Source organism: Heloderma suspectum, chromosome 17 (assembly GCF_057233095.1).
Source record: "Heloderma suspectum isolate Gila_16-S chromosome 17, 16-S_ref, whole genome shotgun sequence".
NCBI lineage: Eukaryota > Metazoa > Chordata > Lepidosauria > Squamata > Helodermatidae > Heloderma > Heloderma suspectum.
In genome coordinates, this window is record NC_139474.1 from 18,351,045 (window position 1) to 18,369,885 (window position 18,841).

The 18,841-nt window shown below is 52.0% G+C and overlaps 1 protein-coding gene across 5 annotated transcripts in view; it reads right to left on the reverse strand.

Moving 5' to 3' along the window:
- Positions 1 to 746: 746 nt before the first annotated feature.
- ARNT (aryl hydrocarbon receptor nuclear translocator) overlaps positions 747 to 18,841 on the reverse strand; it is a 42,934-nt gene continuing 24,839 nt past the window's right edge. For 2 of the 5 annotated variants that reach the window (XM_084823693.1, XM_084823691.1), the window contains 14 exons: positions 17,436 to 17,501; positions 14,342 to 14,427; positions 13,231 to 13,307; positions 11,864 to 11,998; positions 11,106 to 11,180; positions 10,247 to 10,398; positions 8,832 to 8,942; positions 8,418 to 8,493; positions 6,799 to 6,922; positions 5,471 to 5,570; positions 4,449 to 4,620; positions 3,547 to 3,706; positions 2,071 to 2,222; positions 747 to 1,298 (listed from right to left, as the gene is read on the reverse strand). In XM_084823693.1, coding sequence (XP_084679819.1) covers positions 1,209 to 1,298; positions 2,071 to 2,222; positions 3,547 to 3,706; positions 4,449 to 4,620; positions 5,471 to 5,570; positions 6,799 to 6,922; positions 8,418 to 8,493; positions 8,832 to 8,942; positions 10,247 to 10,398; positions 11,106 to 11,180; positions 11,864 to 11,998; positions 13,231 to 13,307; positions 14,342 to 14,427; positions 17,436 to 17,501 — 1,576 coding nt within the window. In that variant the 3' untranslated portion in view covers positions 747 to 1,208. The remainder of the gene's footprint in view (positions 1,299 to 2,070; positions 2,223 to 3,546; positions 3,707 to 4,448; positions 4,621 to 5,470; positions 5,571 to 6,798; positions 6,923 to 8,417; positions 8,494 to 8,831; positions 8,943 to 10,246; positions 10,399 to 11,105; positions 11,181 to 11,863; positions 11,999 to 13,230; positions 13,308 to 14,341; positions 14,428 to 17,435; positions 17,502 to 18,841) is intronic. The other 3 variants (XM_084823694.1, XM_084823692.1, XM_084823695.1) reach the window with 3 other exon arrangements.

Sequence of the window (18,841 nt, forward strand, 5' to 3'; positions counted from 1 at the left end):
CAGTAAGGAAATCCATGTGAACTCAGCAGTTCTGAACAATACAAAAGCTTTGCTCTAGTTCTGCTTTGTATGGCTTGACAGTGACCCCCACCCGGCCTTGTCCTAAAGCGCCTACAAGAAAAAAGCCTTCGAAACGTAGAGAGGAAGGCTGACGAGGCCCACTTTCATTGCACAGTGTACGGAACGCACGATGGTGTCCCAACGAAGCCAGCCGCCAGCAAAACGTGGGCGGCTGGAATGACGTTTCTCTGAAAAACCCAGAAGGCAAGCAACAGCCTCTTCCTTCTCGTGGCGGCGTCCTTCAGAATGCGCCATGTCTGCCTTCTCCTCGACCAGCCCGACCAGGGCCTGCTCCTCTTCTCCGTTGCCACCCCACTGCATAGACTTCCTTGCTGTACCCAGTGGCTCCCAGCCTCCAGTTCCGTGCCTCTGTACAAGACTGCACAAGTGCAACCCCACGAGGGCACACAGCAAACAGAGGGTGTGGGGGTAGGGGCGGCCACTAGGAGCAGGCCGAGTGTCAGGAAGGTGCCGGCCGACAAAGCCCCTCCCCCCCCATTTCACTAACCCTGCTCGAGGGAGTTCCATGCAAGACCCTACGCATGAGTGTGCATGCGCAGGCATGCTAGTGAGAAAGTGTGTGGCTTCGAGTTCCTATATGCCTCTGTGTTCACAGGCGACAAAATTACGTACAGGTTAGCATCATTTGGCTACAAATTCTGCCCCGTTCCCTGACATGTATAAACAAGAATACAATTTTTAATATATATATATATGTGTATATATATATATATGTATAAAAGATTATGGCATAGAAGTGTGGGTGTTGTTTTTTTAAAAACCCACCTGCGGAACTTGTAAAAATCCCTGATCACCCACGGAGGAGCTCCGTTCTCATGCGGCTCGGGGAAAACCCACACCCCCGTGATCGTTTTAGATCAGGTTTGATGCTCTCCAAAAATCCAGCTGTTCCCGCTGAAGGTGGAGGGGGCCGTGGCACTGCTGGAGACTGTGCCTGCACTCAGAACAAGCTGGCCTCCATTCACAACGCCTCGGCAGACACTCCTGCTTCCTGACGGTAGGAAGACTTTGGCAGTCTTTGGAAGAAGTTGGAGAGAGAGAGAGGGAGACGGAGATACCCGGCTGCTCTTTCCGTTCCACGTAGCTACACAGATCACTTTGACGTTCGCATGGACCAGTTTCTGCTCTTATTCCGAAAAGGGAGGGAACATGTTCAACTCGGGAAATTCTTCATTGTTGTAGTTAGTACCCTGTTCTCCCAGCATTGATAACATATCCTATAAAGCCAATCATATACATGTATTTAAAAAGGAGATGGCTGTTCCAGGGGAAGCAGTTCATTTATTGTACAGTCTAGGATTTACGAAAACATCCTCTGCTTTAAGACAGGGACGGGCAACTTGAAGCCCTCCGGATGTTTTGGCTTACAACTCCCATCAGCCCTAGCCAGCATAGCGAAAGGTGAGGGATGATGGGAGTTGGAGGCCAAAACACCACAAGATGGCCACACTGGTTTAAGGCCAGAGTTAAGCTGCTCCTAAACTCATTCACACAACCAGAGCCAGAGAAATAAGCGGCTAAGACACCCATGTTAACCTCTGTGCCATGCAGTCGGAAAAGCGTTCCACACCCTCACTTATGATGCAGCCCCCTGCCCCCGTTTTTCTCCTTGATCCTTCATCCCAATCCGCTTCCTCTGCTGCCCGTTCTCAGCTGGCCAAGGATCGCCTGCTCCTCAGAAGCAGCTCTGCCTTTTCTGCTATCCCGCTTGTGCCTGGAACTGCCTGCCCTGAATGTAGACACAGAATCGGTCTTTCTCGCTTCAAATCCCTCCTCAAACCCTATGAAATCCCTTTACTGCACTCCAGTTATACACGGCAGTACGCAAAACAGGAGACTGCATGGAGCAGACTAAAAATGAGGTTCAAATCCCTCACTGGTCGCGAGACAGGGTCTTGGATAAAGTCAGTGCTGGCCTCAGCACTCTGTCTTTAAAATGGGACTGTGGGAAACGTGCCCCAGCCTGTCAGGGAGACAAGGTTGGCTTACCGGGAAGACTTCTGGCTGGTTTGGCTGCTGTTGGACGTGCGCCTCTCCAGGACTCGGTCCGTGGTGCTGTCCCTGCCACTGCGGCCAAACGCCGACGCCCTCCGCGGTCCGCGCCTGGAACTGGGCTGGGGCCTGCCCACTCTCTCCAGCTGCTTTAAAAGAAAATAAGCCGTGAGTGTCTGGGTAGGACGGCTTCCTCCCGGGCTTCTGTACCTCCTCGCAGCCCTGCAGGAAGCTGGTGGACAGAACACCCCTCCCGCCTGGGGCCAGGGAGACAAGCGTCAGGGGTCTCTTGGCCCCTTTCCAGCGCCACAATTAAAGCACTTACCAACAGCCTGTCCCAAGACTCAAGGTGTACTCATTACAGGGGACAGAGTTTCATTCACAACGCCCCTGCTTTGCCCTAATTGCCTGAGACCAGATACTATGTATACCAGGGGTGTTGAACCTCTTTCCCCTGGACACCAAATGCCATTTTGGAGACGCTCTCGTGGGGCTGAAGGCAAGAGGGGCAGGGCCAAAACGCAAAGGGCTGGATGCGTCTGATCTCAGAAGCTAAGGAGGGCCAGCCCTGGTTAGTACTTGGATGGGGGACCACCTGGGAATCAGGCTTCCTGCACTGAGCAGAAGTTGGACTCGACAGTCTTGCAGGCCCCTTCCAGCCCGAGGATTCTACAATTCTATTTCAGTTTAAAGCTCTTACTTCTGCCAGTCACAAGGCATTTCAAGCTTTTAGGAGCCAGGGAACTGCCCAAGGACTGGTAGTTGGGGAAAGGGGGGGTGGCCACCTGGGGAACCCCGGAAGGCTGGAGCGGGGCTCCAGGCAGGCTGGATCTGGCCCATGGGCTTGAGGTTCATCACCCCTATGTATACATTTGATGTCTGTGAAGAACAGCCTTGCTGGATAGGAAAGACCCATCTAGGCCTCCCTCCCACTTCTAACAGTGGCCAATGAGACCCCCCTGGGAATCCTGCAAGCAGGGGAGGAGGACAACAAGCCTGGAACTTGGGGCTAGACTGCCCCGAACACGGGAGCGCCACTCGTGACTATCACGGCGCATGGACCTAGGAAGAGCCGCACTGGGTCCAACCAAGGTGCTTCCCTCTAGCCCAGGATCCCGCTCGCCAGTGGCAACCCAGGGCCTTCACGATGCCCGCAGGCCGGGCGGCAGCAGCTGTCCTTCCCTACGGTCCGCCCCCAGCCTCTGGCGCTGACTGGCCAGGTGCCTTTGTGCGTGGGAAGGGCCGTGGCTTTGCATGCAGAAGGTCCCGGGTTCGATCCCGGGCAGCATCTCCAGGTAGGGTTGGGAAAGAGCCCTGCCCGAAGCCCCGGAGAGCTGGGATAAACGGACGAGCAAAGGCAAGGTAAAGCAAAAGCGCCGCGTGCCACAGGCCCGTGTTCTGCTGCTGCAGAAGCATGCCTGCCGTGCGCCAGGGTCCCCCCTCGCGACTCCCGATCGAGCAGGAGAGACTTACTGAAGGCGGTGTTGCGAGTGGCGAGGCTTGGGTAGGCGGCCCCACCTGGCGATGCCGTGGAACCGGGGGCCGGCATGGGACTGAAGGAGGATGGGGACGCCTGGAAGGAGCCCATGGCGAAAGGCGGGGCCCGGGTCTTGACGACCTGCGAGGCCGCTTGCTGGAAAAGCATTACAAGAGAAAAATAGAGAGATGAAAGCCCCCGGCGTGTGCTGGGGGAGCAGGGTGTGCAAAAGGGGGAACAATTTGGCCCAAGGGGAGCCCAAATTCTTTGCCAGGAAAGGCTGGATCCCCCACGATGAACGCAGCTGCATATCAAAAACCAGAAGGCGCTAAAAACCATGGAAGAAAACTTTTCTACTTGGGACCAGCCACAAATCAACAGGCGTGGTCTGGGGTTTCACAGGACTCTTTACCAGCCGGAACGTGAAACACTATTTGATATATCTGCATCTATACCTCTCCATGTATAGTTGGATCAAAATAAATAAAAACGGAAGAAAAATATGTTTTGAAGGGAATAGTCTCAAGTCCTGCCTATAGTTTAAGGGTGCAATCCAACGTAAGTGCACTTAGCGTAGACCCATCAAAATGAATGGGGCTTAAGTTAGTTGTGACTAACATAAGTTCCACTCATTTCAGTGGGTCTACTCTAAGTGGCACTTCGGCTGTATTTCACCCTAACTCTCAAAGATGAAGGAAGCACCCTGAAATGACACACAGGAACACCAGGGTACAAGAAGCCACTGATCAGATGCTACTCTTGGTCTTAGCCGAAAGGCCAGCTGCAGAGTTCCCCCATCGCTATTTGGAACAAAACTGACAGAAGCCTGCCTACTAGGGTGGGTGAGGGAGTACACAGGAAGAGAAGGCTTGGGGTAAAAGCCAGAAGACAACGTTACTTGGGCCGTGAAAGATGGGCGCGTTCCCGAAGCCCAGGTGGTTCCAGAGACCTGATCGGGGTTGGAGTGGCGAGAGATCTGGGCCAGGATCTGTCCTGCTGAGGCCGAGTGTGGCGACGGCTGCTGCGACTGCTGCTGGATAACGTTCACGGGAGGCCCCATGGTGCTGCCCCTGCAAAAGACCGGGGGGGTGGGGTGGCGTTAAAGCGGTGCTGGTGGCCTGACTGGCACGGAAAAAGCAAACACTCATCGGCCTTTTGCAGTGCAGGACCAAACTGGAAAGCAACCTCAGCTGATGAATTGTACGAGGGTTTGACCACATTTGCGTAAGAAGACAAACAGTCCTTCTGAAAAGAACACTTATGTTTCAAGACGGTGTGTGCGCGTGTTGCGATGTGGACAGTCTTAGGAGAGACGTTCTTTCGCGTGCAGAAAGGAGGAGGGGAAGACGCCTCTTCTAAGACGACTTGCCTGCTGCTTTTGAGCGTTCTTGTGCTAAAAATAATTAAGTTTTTAAAATAAAAATAAAACACCACCGAAAATCTACAGCTTTCTAATCGGTCCAAAGATTCTAAACTGATTAATCAATGAATGGCGCAATCCTACCCATGTTTAAACAGGAAAAAGGCCTACAACTCCCAGTATTCCCCAGCCAGCATGGCTGGCTGGGGAATACTGGGAATTGTGGGACTTTTCTTGGTCTAAATATACGTAGGATTGCATTCAAAATGTCACAGCCCTACTAGAAGGGCTTCACAGTGAGCAGGCAGAAGTTTACATTTTAAAAAAGAAGCCTTATGCACTTGATCTGTAGTTCACATGAGACCCTGAGTAACGGAGGCGGCAGTTGACAGGTTTTAGAAATGAAATGATGTGAAACCCATCAAGCACGGCCACTCCCTGGCCTCCCCCCACCCCCCAAGTGCTGGTCCTTCAGTGGAGGAAAAAAGACAACACAAGTGTAAGGCAAGTGGAGCCTGGTGGCCGGAACACGGGAGAAACGTGAGGCCTCTGGGCATCACCTGAAGTTCTCAGCGGGGCGCGAAGCGACAAAGGCGTTTCCCTGGGAGAAAAGAGACTGGTTGGCAGGCACGGAGCTGGCAGGAATGGCTTTCCTCTGGTCTGCAAGAGAGAAACAAGGATGGGCGCGTGGTTAGCGTCAAAGTGGCTGCAGGAGCCTCTCACTGCAAATGTCGTTCAGGAATCACGCTCAGAAGCAACTGCCGATCCAGTCCGTGGAAGTGAAGCCGCAACTATTCCAGAGAGAGGTGTCTTGGAAGGTGACGCCTGGCTCGGGGGTGGAACAGAGGAAGCTGCCTTATACGAGGTCAGACTCTTTGCCCATCTAACCTGGCATTGTTTGAATGGCAGCGGCTCTCCAAGGTACCCAGCAGAGAAGAGTGTTTCCCATCACCTGCTCCCTGGAGATGCTGGAGGACTGAACAGGGGACTTTCTGCAGACAAAGCAAATGCTCTACCTAGGGATGCCAGAGAAATCCGCAACAGATTCAAATAAGATTGGATTTCCCACTGGATTCAGAGCAGACTGCCTTTTCCCAAGTCGCACCAATTTTGTGGACTGGTGTTTTTTTAAAAAACTGTTGGGGGGGATTTGCGCAAGTGTGCGTTTGCCTGACTCTACATTTGCAAATGAACAAAATTCTTGTACAAAAAATCCAATTCTGCCAATGAGCGGATGACGGAACGAAAGACACCTGAGAATCCGTGCAGCACAGACGGAATGGATTTAACAAAATCCGTACCCCCCTGGCTCTACGACTGCACAATGGCCCTTCCGCTCTCTCCACAAGAAATCGAAGCTCAACCCAAAGGAATCAGGCGACTGGGTGAGCAAGAACTGACGCTTCGGCCCCCAATTCCTAGAAACGTTATTCAGCAACTCCTCTCTGGTTTCTGAGGTTTTTGGAAGGCAACCCTACAGTTTGCAAACCCATTTGAAACTGGGGTTTTATGTCTTGGTTTGCAGCCAATCCTCAGGTTAGGTATTTGGGCACAGCGTGGGCAAGGAAAACAAGTGTCAAGCAGGTCGCAGGGGCCTAGGGCTTTCTGAGATAAGGTGCACATATTCCAGAAATTTATCTCGGGATTCCTAAGGCTTAGGAACCTGTGACGATCGACACGCATGTCAAATTCCATGCAGGCATGGTTGCAAGGAAGTTGCCGCCCCAGATGTGAAGTGTATCATGACATCCACGGCGCAATTTCTAGCCTTTTTATTACACCAAAGCTGTGCTGGAGCCCAAGCAGAAGATCTGGCTTCTGAATCCAGCCAACTTCACAAGGGCTCCAGAGAAGCACTGCCTACACCCCAACTCCACCCCATCCCAACCTGTGCTGATGCCACTGTAGATTTCACTGAAACGAGGGTCCCGCTCCTGACCGAACAGGCTCTCTGTCTTCTCCAGAGGTTTGCTGTGCTCCGGACCAGAGGTGCTCCCCGGCTGAACGGCACCCTGGAAAGAGATGAAGCACACCAACGTTAAGCTCAACAACTTCGCTCGCCATACATTTTCACATTAAATCTAAAGCCTGCTGTTCTGTCAAAAATGGCACTCGCGGTGGCCGATAACAACAGAACACAGGGTGCAAACAGATTCTTAATGCAAAACACAACACGAAGACAGATCCATAAAAACACAACAATAAAAGAAATTGACAGCACTCAACTGATTAAAAGCCCTTTTCAGCAGCAGACCAGATCACATGTCGGAGGCTAAAAGCTACACAAGAAATAGCTATGCGTACACGCACACGCACAAGCAGCCAAATGCATATGTAATTCATATATTAATTTCATTTCCATTCCCCACAAAGAGCTCAGGCACTTTACACTGCCCCCCCTTCCCCTGATTTTATCTTCACAACCACCCTGCAAGGTAGGTTAGGCTGAGAGGTGGTGAATCTCCCCAGTGGGATCTCCTCGCTGACCTCCACAACTCAGCAGAGATTTGAACCTAGGTGTGCACCCAACACCCTTCCTGCTACAGCACATTGGCTTAAGTTAAGATGGACCAGGGGAGGGTGGGAGGAACCTTAAGGAGCATCACCCAAAGATTTGGGGTATTTTCAGTTGCGCTGCATGGGGTGGGGGGAGGGATACTGAACACAGAGACATGAGAGAAGTCATGAATTTTCCCTGGCATGTACTTCTATTTTATTTATTAAATTTCTTAATCGCCCATCTGGCCGGTCACCAGCCACTCTGGGCAATGTACAATAATACAACCATTTAAAACAATAAAATTCTACATTAAAACACTGTATTTCTAAAAATACCCTAACCCACCCCAAATGTCTGCCTGAACGTTTTCAATGCATGGCGGAAGCTCATTAAAGAGGGGGCATGGCAGAGTTCCCTAGGGAGGGAGTTCCACAGAGTAGGGGCCACCACACAGAAGGCCCTCTCCCTCGTCCTCACCAGCCTAGCTGTCCTGGCTGATGGGACAGAGAGAAGGCCATCTGAGGCTCATCTTGTTGAGCAGCCTGTCTGGTGTTGCTGGAGGCGTTCCTTGAGATAGGCTGGGCCGGAACTGTACAGGGTTTTAAAGGTCAAAACCAACACCTTGAATTTGGCCTGGAAAATAACTAGTAACCAGTGCAACTCCTTCAGCACCAGAGTGATGTGATCACACCGGCGGCTGCCTTTGAGTTTACTAGAACTCAGTGCTCACCCAGAAGCACATGGTGGGTGGAAGGCAGCATGCTGGAGGAGAGGGACGCTCTGGTTTGATCCAGTCAAGCACCTCTCAGATGGGTCTCTCAGCAACTCTTTGCCGTGACAGCTAAACAGTCCATGTTGGGGAGCAGTATACCTCTCAAGATCAGGCACCGAGGACCGACAGCAGAAGCCGGCCCACCCCGTCAGGCCCTGCTGCTGCGCACCAGACCAGATGGGCCTGCGGCCGGTGTTCGCACACAAGGCAGCAGTTGAAACCTCCGCTGATTTACCTGCGCGTGGTCGTAACTGGCCAAGCTCTCCCTTCTGGGGACCACGTCCAGCTCCGTCGCCTGTGCCGGCTGCTGCCTAGAAGACAAACTGTCGGTAAGCGAAGAGCGACCGGCGACCGCATCTCAGAGCGCCAGAGCCGGGAGGGGACTGACCACGCGGCCACGTCCCCATTTATTATTCGCTTTCCCATACCGCCGGCTTTGCCAAAACACCATCAAGGCGGGGGTCCAATCTGAAACCTTAGACATCGTAATGCTATGAAGAACAAGAGCGTTAGCAATGGTAAGAAAGGCGAACGACATATCTGAGAAGGCTACATGGGAGAGATGCCCTTTCACACCCCTTCTCGAAGCCTCGGAGGCGAGAGCTCCAAGGGGACCCGGGCTCTTCAAGGTGGGCCCCCTGAATCTTACCTTGCTGCAAGCTGGGCAGGACCCATCTCCAAAGGCAGGCTGACGTTCGGGCCCAGCTGGGGCCTCTGCATCGAGCTGGACAAGGCAGGCCGCAACTCCTGGCTGGCATTCCTGGAGGAAGGCAGCCAATCTCAGAGGGAGCCAATCTCAACACAGCCAGCCACCGGGTTCAAGTAAGGCAAGTAGGTTTCGCTTTCTAACCCCCCCCCCCCATCCCGGGGATCAGCGCTCACACACAAGCCCGCTGAAGGCAAAGAAAACTAGCCTGGACTGAAACACTGCAGCAATCTCTCCCTTGCTTTCTGCAAGCACACAGCAGCACCTCTCCTTCACGAGGACTGGTGTGCTTGGAAGCATGGCAGCTGAGGTCTTTATCTTCCCCGAGATGGGCAGATATGACTATCTAAAAAGCAAAAAAAATAGTTTATCCCCATAATTAAAGGCGATGATGCTCCAAATAACCCTGGCTTTCGAACTAAGCAGATTACCCAGGCTGAGTTCATTGGAGTGAGACAGGCAAGCAGGGCTCTTCAGTTGCTCACAAAGCTTTCGAAGGGCTTGTTTACCCCGAGAACGGACATAGCTTCCCTTAACACAAGGAACCCTGGGAGATCTAGTCCCGTGATGAAGCACATCTGACCAAGTGAGCTCTGGCCCACAAAAGCTTCAGCCACAATCAGTGCGTTCAGCTTAAGGTGCCACAGGACTTTGTTGCTGGTTCCATGAAGACAACCTGCCTCCTGACGGAAGTACAACTCCCAGGTTCTCTGTTAAAAAAATGGTTTAGGTTGGCGGTGTCTGGTTGCCCTCTGTTTCTATGACTCCTGCCCAGCTGAACGGGACTGCTTCTGCTGCTGGAGAAAAGCTCATCCATGATGCGGAATTAAAGTTCAGCCCCAGGCAAAATCTGGTTTTGATCATAGCGGTCCCCGCTCTGAAGCTGATATATGGAAATGGGATGGATGTGCATGTGTGTGCTCTGAGGGGACGAAGCGGGAGAGAGCTAGGCTCTTTCTGAACTGCTTACGGTACAGGGGCTCTATGCAAGCAACACCCACACTGTGCGAGGGAATGGCATCACACGACAATATGGGCAGGGCCAGGAATATGGCTGCTTCCCTGCTGGCTAGAGAATTACTCCCCCTCCCATGTCAAAATGTTTTCCCATATTCCCTGACATCACAGCAGCTTGGCCAATAAGAAAAAAGCAAGGCAGAGACTCAACCTAGCTGGCAGTTGATGTAGACAACCTTCTACATCATTTTAGCTGGGCTTTTCAGAATTTTTCAGCTTTAAAAACTTGAGGTTGTGATGGGGGGGGCAGATTGCAAAGCCCTGCAACTCTTTCAAAGGGGAGGGAGAAGGCGCTGCTGGGAGTGGGTGGGTGGGTGGGGGAGCCAGTCTCGACTACGTACTTCACGTTGGTGTTGGTACAGATGATGTACTCGATCTCATCTGAGTACGGATTCTGGAAGGTGAAGGAGCTAGTCCTCATCCAGAGCCATTCTCGGTTCTTGGACCGGAAACGGAACATGACTGACAGAACCTGGCCTTTTAACTTCACCACCTGGAAGAACGTTTTGAGCGCCATCAACAGCAGCAGCGGATAAAAGACGACCTGGGAAGCCCCTGCCACGTCTCCCCAAAGTGTCAGAAGATCTTATCATTATATCCAGTGCTTAAATTATTTGGGGTGGGGGCAGGCAAGGAGACCCTTAAGGAAATCCTGCAAACTGGCTCCGCCTGATCTTAGCCACCCCCCACTCCCCCCCATAGCTTTCTGAAAACAGGGCCCTCTCTGCCCTCCTGTAATGCAAGTCCTTGTTGCAATTCTTCCTCTTCTTTGCCTTTTGGGGTAGCCAGCACTGGGGGGGCACCTGCGTTTCCTAGCAGGCATTACTATTTACATTTTCTGCACGTGGGAAAATTTAAGGGAGTGGAATGGTTATGTGGGGTGGAATGCAGCCTTGTGAACCTCTTGAAATCTAGCCTCCCTCCCCACCACCCCTTTTCAGCAATGCCAAAAACTTTGCTCTGGATCTTGGGGAAAAAAACGCTGACAGAAGTGACAGAAAAGCAGACTGATTAAGAGTTCAAATTGCAGCTGTGATTACAGAACGCTGCCAACAGTGTGCAAGGCACTGTATGGACACAGGCCCAAATCGGGCCATACGGCTCGGGCTGCACGGACGCAGCCTAATTCAGACTGTGCAGGCACAGGCCCAAAGCAGTGCTAGGCCAACGGGACTGGCGGTTGGCAAAACAAAGGGCTACCTGCTGGAAGCTGTCCCTCAAAAGCTGCTGGTCTTCGGGGTGGCAGAAGTCGACAATGTCCTTCCCCAAGAGGTCCTAATGTGGAAGAGAGGCATAAAATAAAGCTTGGCTTAAGCGAGCGAGCCCTCCGCCCAGCCACTGACCCACCCAGGTTCTGGTCTATTGAGGAGCAGTCTATGCAGGCGTCTCTCTACCACCCTTTCTTACAGGTGTGAGGGTTCCATTCCAGCGCCTTGTCCAATACTGTACTATTTATATTATATATTTATAACATTTAGGTCATGCCCTTCAGACAAAAACGCTCCCAGCGTAGTTTACAAAAATAAGACAGCCCTTGCCAGCAGGATGACAATCTAAAAGACATGACACAAAAGGAAAGGGGATTGGGAGGGAGAAACAAAAAAGACATCCAGGCACTAGATTTCTTAGTCGCAAAAACCAGCAGGTCACGGAGCTGGATCTAAATACTTAAAGTCAGGTATGCGTGCTCTCAAAATGAACGTCTGTGTTGTTTTATTCTGTGTCCAGATTCTGCACCAAGAAAAGCTGGGAATCTTGTGCCCTGAATAAGACAGGGCATATAGTTTTGTTCATCTTGTTTCGGCATAAACATATTCGGCTGTTTCCCTTAATGGGTTCTGGCCTCGGTGGCTGTGAGAAGCATCAAGGCACTACCCAGGGAATTAAAAGAGAGAGCGGGAGGAGGGGGATCAAGCCAGGAAGTGGCCATTTTTGCTGGGAGGCTCCGGTTTCCCCACCTGTGGCTGGTAGCCGACCGTGGCCACGCAACGGTGGTCGACAAAAGTGAAGATCCCCTCGGTGTTGTGGCGGGAGATGAACTCTGTTGGCTGGCACACGGTGTTCATGTCTGCACAGCTGGGGGAGCTCGTGACCTGCAGGGCGGGGAAATGCCACTGGGTTAGGGAGAGGCAAAAGTTACAGACACCTTGGAGACTGCCCCCTCCCCTAAAAAAAGAGAAAGAAAACATGGTGGGCGGGCAGTTGCTAGGGGAGGGAGCGGTCCCATTAGGGAGGCACCACTGTGTGGTGTCGGAGCTCTCACTTTGCATGCAGAAAGTCCCCAGGGTCACCCCCTGCCTGCATCTCCAGCTAAAAAAGGGACCTACTGATGGGAAATACCCTTTCTGCACCTGAAAACCTGCAGAGCCGCTGCCTGTCAGATCAGACAGCACCAGGTTAGAGAGACAAACAGTCTGACCTGGCATAAGGCAGCTTCCTATTTTCCTGAACAGCCTTCCCCAATCTGGTGCCCTCCAGATGGTTTGGAACACAACTTCCATCAGCCCCAGCGAGCATGCCTGAGGGTCAGGAATCCTGGGAGTTCTCATCCAAAACGCTGAGAGGGCGCCAGGGTGGGGAAGGCTGCTCCTACTCTTAAAACACCAAGAGGGGAAAGGTGTCAAAAAACGCGAGAGAATATATTCTCGAGTGCCTGAAAGGCTTTAATAAGCCCAACATGTTTCAGAAAGACATTTCCTTCCTCAGGGGCCGTTCGTCTTTCTCTGTGTGTTGACTCAGGTAGTTCAAAACAGAGGAAGTATCAGTAAGATTTTTCAAGTTAGACATGGAGAAAGACGAACGGCCCCTGAGGACGGAAATGTCTTTCCGAAATGCATTGGGCTTATTGCAGCATTTTCAGGCACTCCAGCATAGCTTCTCTCGTTTTTTGACATTGTTCCTAACCTTGACATTCGTTTACAGCTAGAGCAAGGGGCTACGGGACGGAGAAATACACAGAAGTGGGCTGCCGTCTCGCACACGCTGAGCAGAAGGCACCACCGACGGGCTTTCGCTATCCTTTTCGCTCTCTCTGCAAATCTCTTTCTTTGTGGCCAGTTTTCCCCAGGAGCTGGGGCAGGGAGGAAACGGGAAAATGTCCTGTTCTGCATCTTACCTCTGCTGCCACCTCACCAGGTGGCCTTAAGCCAGTGAACATCTCCCGGCCTTGGCTGCTCCCGCCCCAGTGCAAATGGGGATTTGTGATTCCGGGCCTGCATTCCGTGTGGTCCTCAGGACTCCTGAGTGCAGCTATGCAGAGCGCTGGTGGCAGTCCAGCATCCCAGCTTCCGCCCTGTTTCAAAGCTGGGGCAAGCAGCTCACTTACCTGCAACCTGCCAATGGCCACGAGGCAAAATTTGCTTCCCTGGCCGGCATCCGGGTCATCATCCGGCAGCGAAACCCCTGGGACACAAAAAGGAGTTGAGCTCGGAGCCAAACGATGCTCTTCCCAGCTGGCTGTATTTTGGTTTTTAGTGGTTTTTAAGGGCGACTCGTTGTCATTTTTATATTAATCAAACAACTCATTCATTAAATTTCTTAATCGCCCATCTGGCTGGTCACCCGGCCACTCTAGGCGATGTACAACAATACAACAATCCAGAACAGTAAAATTAAGCATTAAAACATCATGTTCTAAAAATACCCTAACCCACCCCAAATGCCTGCTGAACAACCAAGTTTTCAATGCGTGGCAGAAGCTCATTAAAGAGGGGGCATGGCGGAGTTCTCTAGGGAGGGAGTTCCACAGAGTGGGGGCCACCACAGAGAAGGCCCTCTCACTTGTCCTCACCAGCCTAGCTGTCCTGGCTGATGGGAAAGAGAGAAGGCCATCCGAGGCTGATCTTGTTGAGTGGCCTGTCTGGTACAAGGTGGGATACAAATGGAGGAATAACATTTTAAAATAAGGAATAAACGCAGCCCAGGTTTTTTTTGCTGAGAGTTCTGAAGACCTTCTCCTATCGACAGAAAGCAAAGGCAGCCAAGCGCAAGGGGAAAAACAGCCAGTGACTGACTCGCTCTAGTTCTTCATTCCTCCTGGCTTCTCTCTCTGCGTAGTGGCTGATTTGTCTGCATTGCCCCCACCCCACCAGCCTGGGAAAATCAGCCACTAAGGAGAGAAACAGAGAAAAAGAAATGGGCGGAGAAAGCCAATCTAATTCCATCCCAACCTTTGACACCTTCTGTAACCCGGCTATGAATCCAATCCGATAATCTGGCGGGATTAATATCAGCCCGACTGGGCTGGCAGGATAGGAGAAATAGAGGAGGGGGCAAGGGAAGAGGACAAGACCAGTGCACCTGACGGACTTCTGAACCGTGAAGGATTGGGAGCGTTTAAGCAGCATCTCTGAACCCCAAAGCTGGGATGTACTTCTAGCCGCCACCACTCCCACCCTGTGCTTGATCTTCTGGAACGAAACGCTCATGTGCCTTACCTGCTGGCGGCCAGGCTTTGATGTAGCCTGTACAGTGGACCACGACGTAACGGGGCTCGCCGTCTTTCACGGCACCCAACCCATTCCTAGGGAAAACACAAAGAGAGAGAGAAAGATTGAGATTCACCTGTTGTCAGGGCTGTTTTCACTGAGAATAAAGGATGAGAGAGAACTTCACGGTAAAGGAACCCAGATTCTGCACCAAGAAAAATGTCAGTTCCACAACCTGCATCCTCACGGGAATCTGCTGGCACGTGGCTCCCCTGCCCGGAACTCCTTTCCTGACAAGGAGCAGAGAGAGGGGCTCGGGCTGCTGACAGAAGGGTCAGGTGGTGATGTCGCCAGCAGCTTCCGCCTCCTGGCTCAAGAGTCTGGATATTTATTTATTTCATTTTTATACTGCCCAATAGCCGAAGCTCTCTGGGTGGTTCACAAAAATTAAAACCAAACAGCACACAATAAAACAATTTAAAATATATAGAACATTAAAACCACAATATAACAATACAACCACAATAAAACCTAGCAGCAGTGCAGGAGTTTAAAATACAGATTTAAACCAGCAAAGCTAAAAGTTTAGAAAGCTAAAATGCTAAAATGCCTGGGAAAATAAAAAGGTCTTCACCTGGCGCCAAAAGGAATACAATGTAGGTGCCAGGCGAACCTCACTAGGGAGCTCATTCCAGAGCCGGGGTGCCACAGCAGAAAAAGCCCTCCTCCTAGTAGCCACCCGCCTCACTTCCTTTGGCAGGAGCTCACGGAGGAGGGCCGCTGACGATGATCTTAAGGTCTGGGCAGGCACATATGGGAGGAGGCGATCCTTCAGATAACCTGGCCCCAAGCCGTTAAGGGCTTTAAATGTTAATACCAGTGCTTTGAGTTGGGCCCGGAAATGGACTGGCAGCCAGTGCAGCTGGAAAAGTACTGGCGTAATATGAGCTCGCAGGCCAGTCCCTGTTAACAGTCTTGCTGCCCTATTTTGGACCAGCTGAAGTTTCCGGACCATTTCAAAGGCAACCCCACATATAACGCATTGCAGTAATCCAGACGAGAAGTTATCAGAGCATGGATAACTGTAGCTAGGCTATCTCTGTCCAGATAAGGGCGTAGTTGGTATACCAGCCTAAGCTGATAAAAAGTGCTCCGTGCCACTGAGTTCACCTGTGCCTCAAGTGACAGTTCTGGATCCAAGAGCACCCCCAAACTACGAATGTGATCCTTTAGGGAGAGTGCAACCCCCTCCAGAACAGGTTGAATATCACCTAGCCGGGCAGACGAACCACCCACTAACAGTACCTCCATCTTGTCTGGATTGTTTCAGTTTATTGGCCCTCATCCAGTCCATTACCGTGCCCAGGCCCTGATTCAGAACAGCCACTGCCTCACCTGGTTTTGATGAGAAAGAGAGGTAGAGCTGGGTGTCATCCGCATATTGATGGCACCTCAGCCCACACCTCCGGATAACCTCCCCCAGTGGTTTCACAAAGGTGTTAAACAGCATAGGGGATAAAACAGAGCCCTGTGGAACCCCACGGCACAATTGCCATGGCACAGAGCAATAATCCCCCAGCACCACCTTCTGGAATCGGCCATCCAAGCAGGAGCGGAACCACTGTAGTGCAGTGCCTCCAACTCCCAACCCAGACAACCTATCCAGAAGGATACCATGGTCGATGGTATCGAAAGCTGCTAAAAGGTCCAGAAGAATCAACAGGGTCGCACTCCCCCTGTCCCTCTCCCGGCAGAGGTCATCCCACAGGGCGACCAAGGCAGTTTCCGTTCCAAAACCAAGCCTGCAGCCTGACAGAAATGGATCTAGATAATCTGTTTCATTCAACAGTGCCTGGAGTTGTCCTACAACCACCCGCTTAAGCACCTTGCCCAGGAAGGGGATGTTGGCCAGTGGCGTATAACTGTTAACATCCTCTGGGTCCAGGTTAGGCTTTTTCAGGAGTGGTCTAATTACCGCCTCTTTTAAAGCAGCAGGCACCACTCCCTCTCTCAAGGAGGAATTTACAACCTCCTGGACCCAGCTGGACATCCCCTCCAAGGTTGATTTAATAAGCCATGAAGGGCAAGGGTCAAGCACACAAGTGGTCGACCGGACCTGGCCAAGCACCTTGTCCGCATCCTCAGGCCTCACTAACTGAAACTCATCCAATAAAACTGGACCAGACGGTGCTCTGATCACCTCTACCAATGGAACTGCAGTAATGGTGGTGTCCAATTCATGACGAATCTGAGCGACTTTATCCTCAAAGTGCCATGCAAACTCGTCACAGCGTGCCACCGAGGGTTCCTCCATCTCTCGCCCTGGCCCAGAATGTAACAGGCCGCGAACCACTCGGAAAATCTCCGCTGGACGACACTGAGAAGATGCAATGCTGGTGGAAAAGAACTGTCTCTTTTCCACCCTCACAGCCACAGAGTAGGCTTGATAGTGGGTTCTTACCTGTGCTCGGTCAGACTCAGCACAAGTTTACTTCTGCAAGCTGACCTCTTGGCCGCTGGCCATGCCTGAGGCTGCCGGCAGCTTCTCCACCCCACCCCCACGGCAGGGAAGGGGATTCCGTTCCCCAAATCTCAGAATTGTTGCGTGCACAGCAAATGCATCAAGGACACAGACAGAAGCTGGAGCAGCCTTCCCCAACCTGGCACCCTCTGGATGTGTTGGGACTACCACCCCTATCATTCCCAGCCAGCAGACACTGGGCATGATGGGGATTGTAGTCCGACGCCCCAGGCTGGGGGAGGCTGAGCTAGAAGAGCCAGCCATGGAGAACAACAAGGGGCAATGTTCGCCAAGTCCTCGCTTTGGAAGTCAACCATTACTTTTCAGACCGAAAATTTCCCTTGAAAGCTGCCTTCGTATCACTGAGCTTAATTCCCGTGCGAACAAAGTCTTGATATTCTACAAAGAGATATATCTGCGTTTCTTAAGGCGCAACCCTATGAACGGCTGGGGAATGCTGGGAGTTGTAGGACTTCCTTCTGTCTAGACGTGCGCAGGATCGCGGCCTTACTGGATTAATTCCCCACTCCAGTCTTTAAAGTCCTGCCGTGACTCTCCCTTGCAACCTGCCCCCAACATTACCTGCATCTGTTTCTCATGAAGCTGAGGCGGTTCATGGAGACGGGGTCGACCGCGGTGTTGCCGCACCTGCAGAGAGAAGAGCCGGGGGTCGGGGTGTGTGTGTCAGTCATTCCATCTGAGCCCAAGCAGACAAAGGCTGAGCCCAGGAAGATGTTTCTGCCTCCTCCTCCTGATGGACCAGGCTCCCAACAGCCCATCACACGTCAGAACGGCCTCCTTGCCACCAGGCAGAGAAGCTTCCCAGAAATGCACATTCCCCTGCCCCACGCCTTTTCAGGCCACAAATCAACTAAAGCACATGCGTTTGGGGAAGGCTGGTGTAAATGAAGATCCTATGGGCAGCCCTGCCGGATCAGGTCCAGGATCCAAGTAGCTCGGTGTCCCATTTCACGTGCTGGCCCACCAGATGCCCCAATGGGAAGCCCACAAGCAAGACCCAGAGGAGGCAACATCCCTGCTTCCTGTCGTTTTTCACCAGTGCCTGATCCTGCCTCGGAAAAGGGAGCTTCCCCTGAGCCATCAGAGGAAGCAGTTGCTGATCAATCTGGTTCTCCTCCCAGAATGAGCCAAATCCCCCTTTCAAGCCATCCAAGTTGGCGGCCATTACCAGACCATGTGGTAGTGAATTCCGTAGCTCTCCCTATGCGCTGGGCAAAGAAGTGCTTCCTTTTATCTGCCCTGAATGTCCCACCATTCAGCTTCGTGGGGTGTCCCCTTTGGGGTTCTAGTGCGGCGAGAGAGGGAGGAACATGTCGCCCTGTCCTCTCCACGCATAATGAGAACAGAGGAAGCTGCCTTACACCAAGCCAGACCTTTGGGCCAACTAGCCCGGTACTGTTGACGCCTATGGGCAGCGGCTCCCCAGGGCTTCGGGCAGGATTTCTCCCAGCAGAACCTAGAGGAGCTGGGGATCAAACCTGTGGCTCAGTGTAGCAGTTACAGTGTTGTACTGGGACTTGAGAGATCCGCACTCTAGTCCCCACTTGGCCATGAACCTCACTGGGTGACTTTGGACCATTTTCAAGGGTTGTTGAGGATAAAATGGAGAGGAGGAGGAGGCCCATGCAAGCCAGCTTGGCTTCCTTGCAAGGGGAAAAGAGGCACGATGTAAATGCAATAACAGTAATAATGATAATAAACCTGGAACCTTCCACATGCAAACCATGCACTCTGCCACTGAGCAATGGCCCTTCTAAACATCAATCATGCTTTCTCTTACTTGGCTTTTTTCTTCTAAACTAAAAAGCCCTAAATGCTTCTCCCTTTCTCCACAGGGAAAGAGCTCCTTCCCCCTTGATCCTTTTGGACTGCCCTTTTTGCACCTTCCTCAGCTCTCCGCTAACCTTCTTCAAGAGAGGATGACGAGAACCGTCCCAACACGGCCACACCGTGGATTTATATAAGGG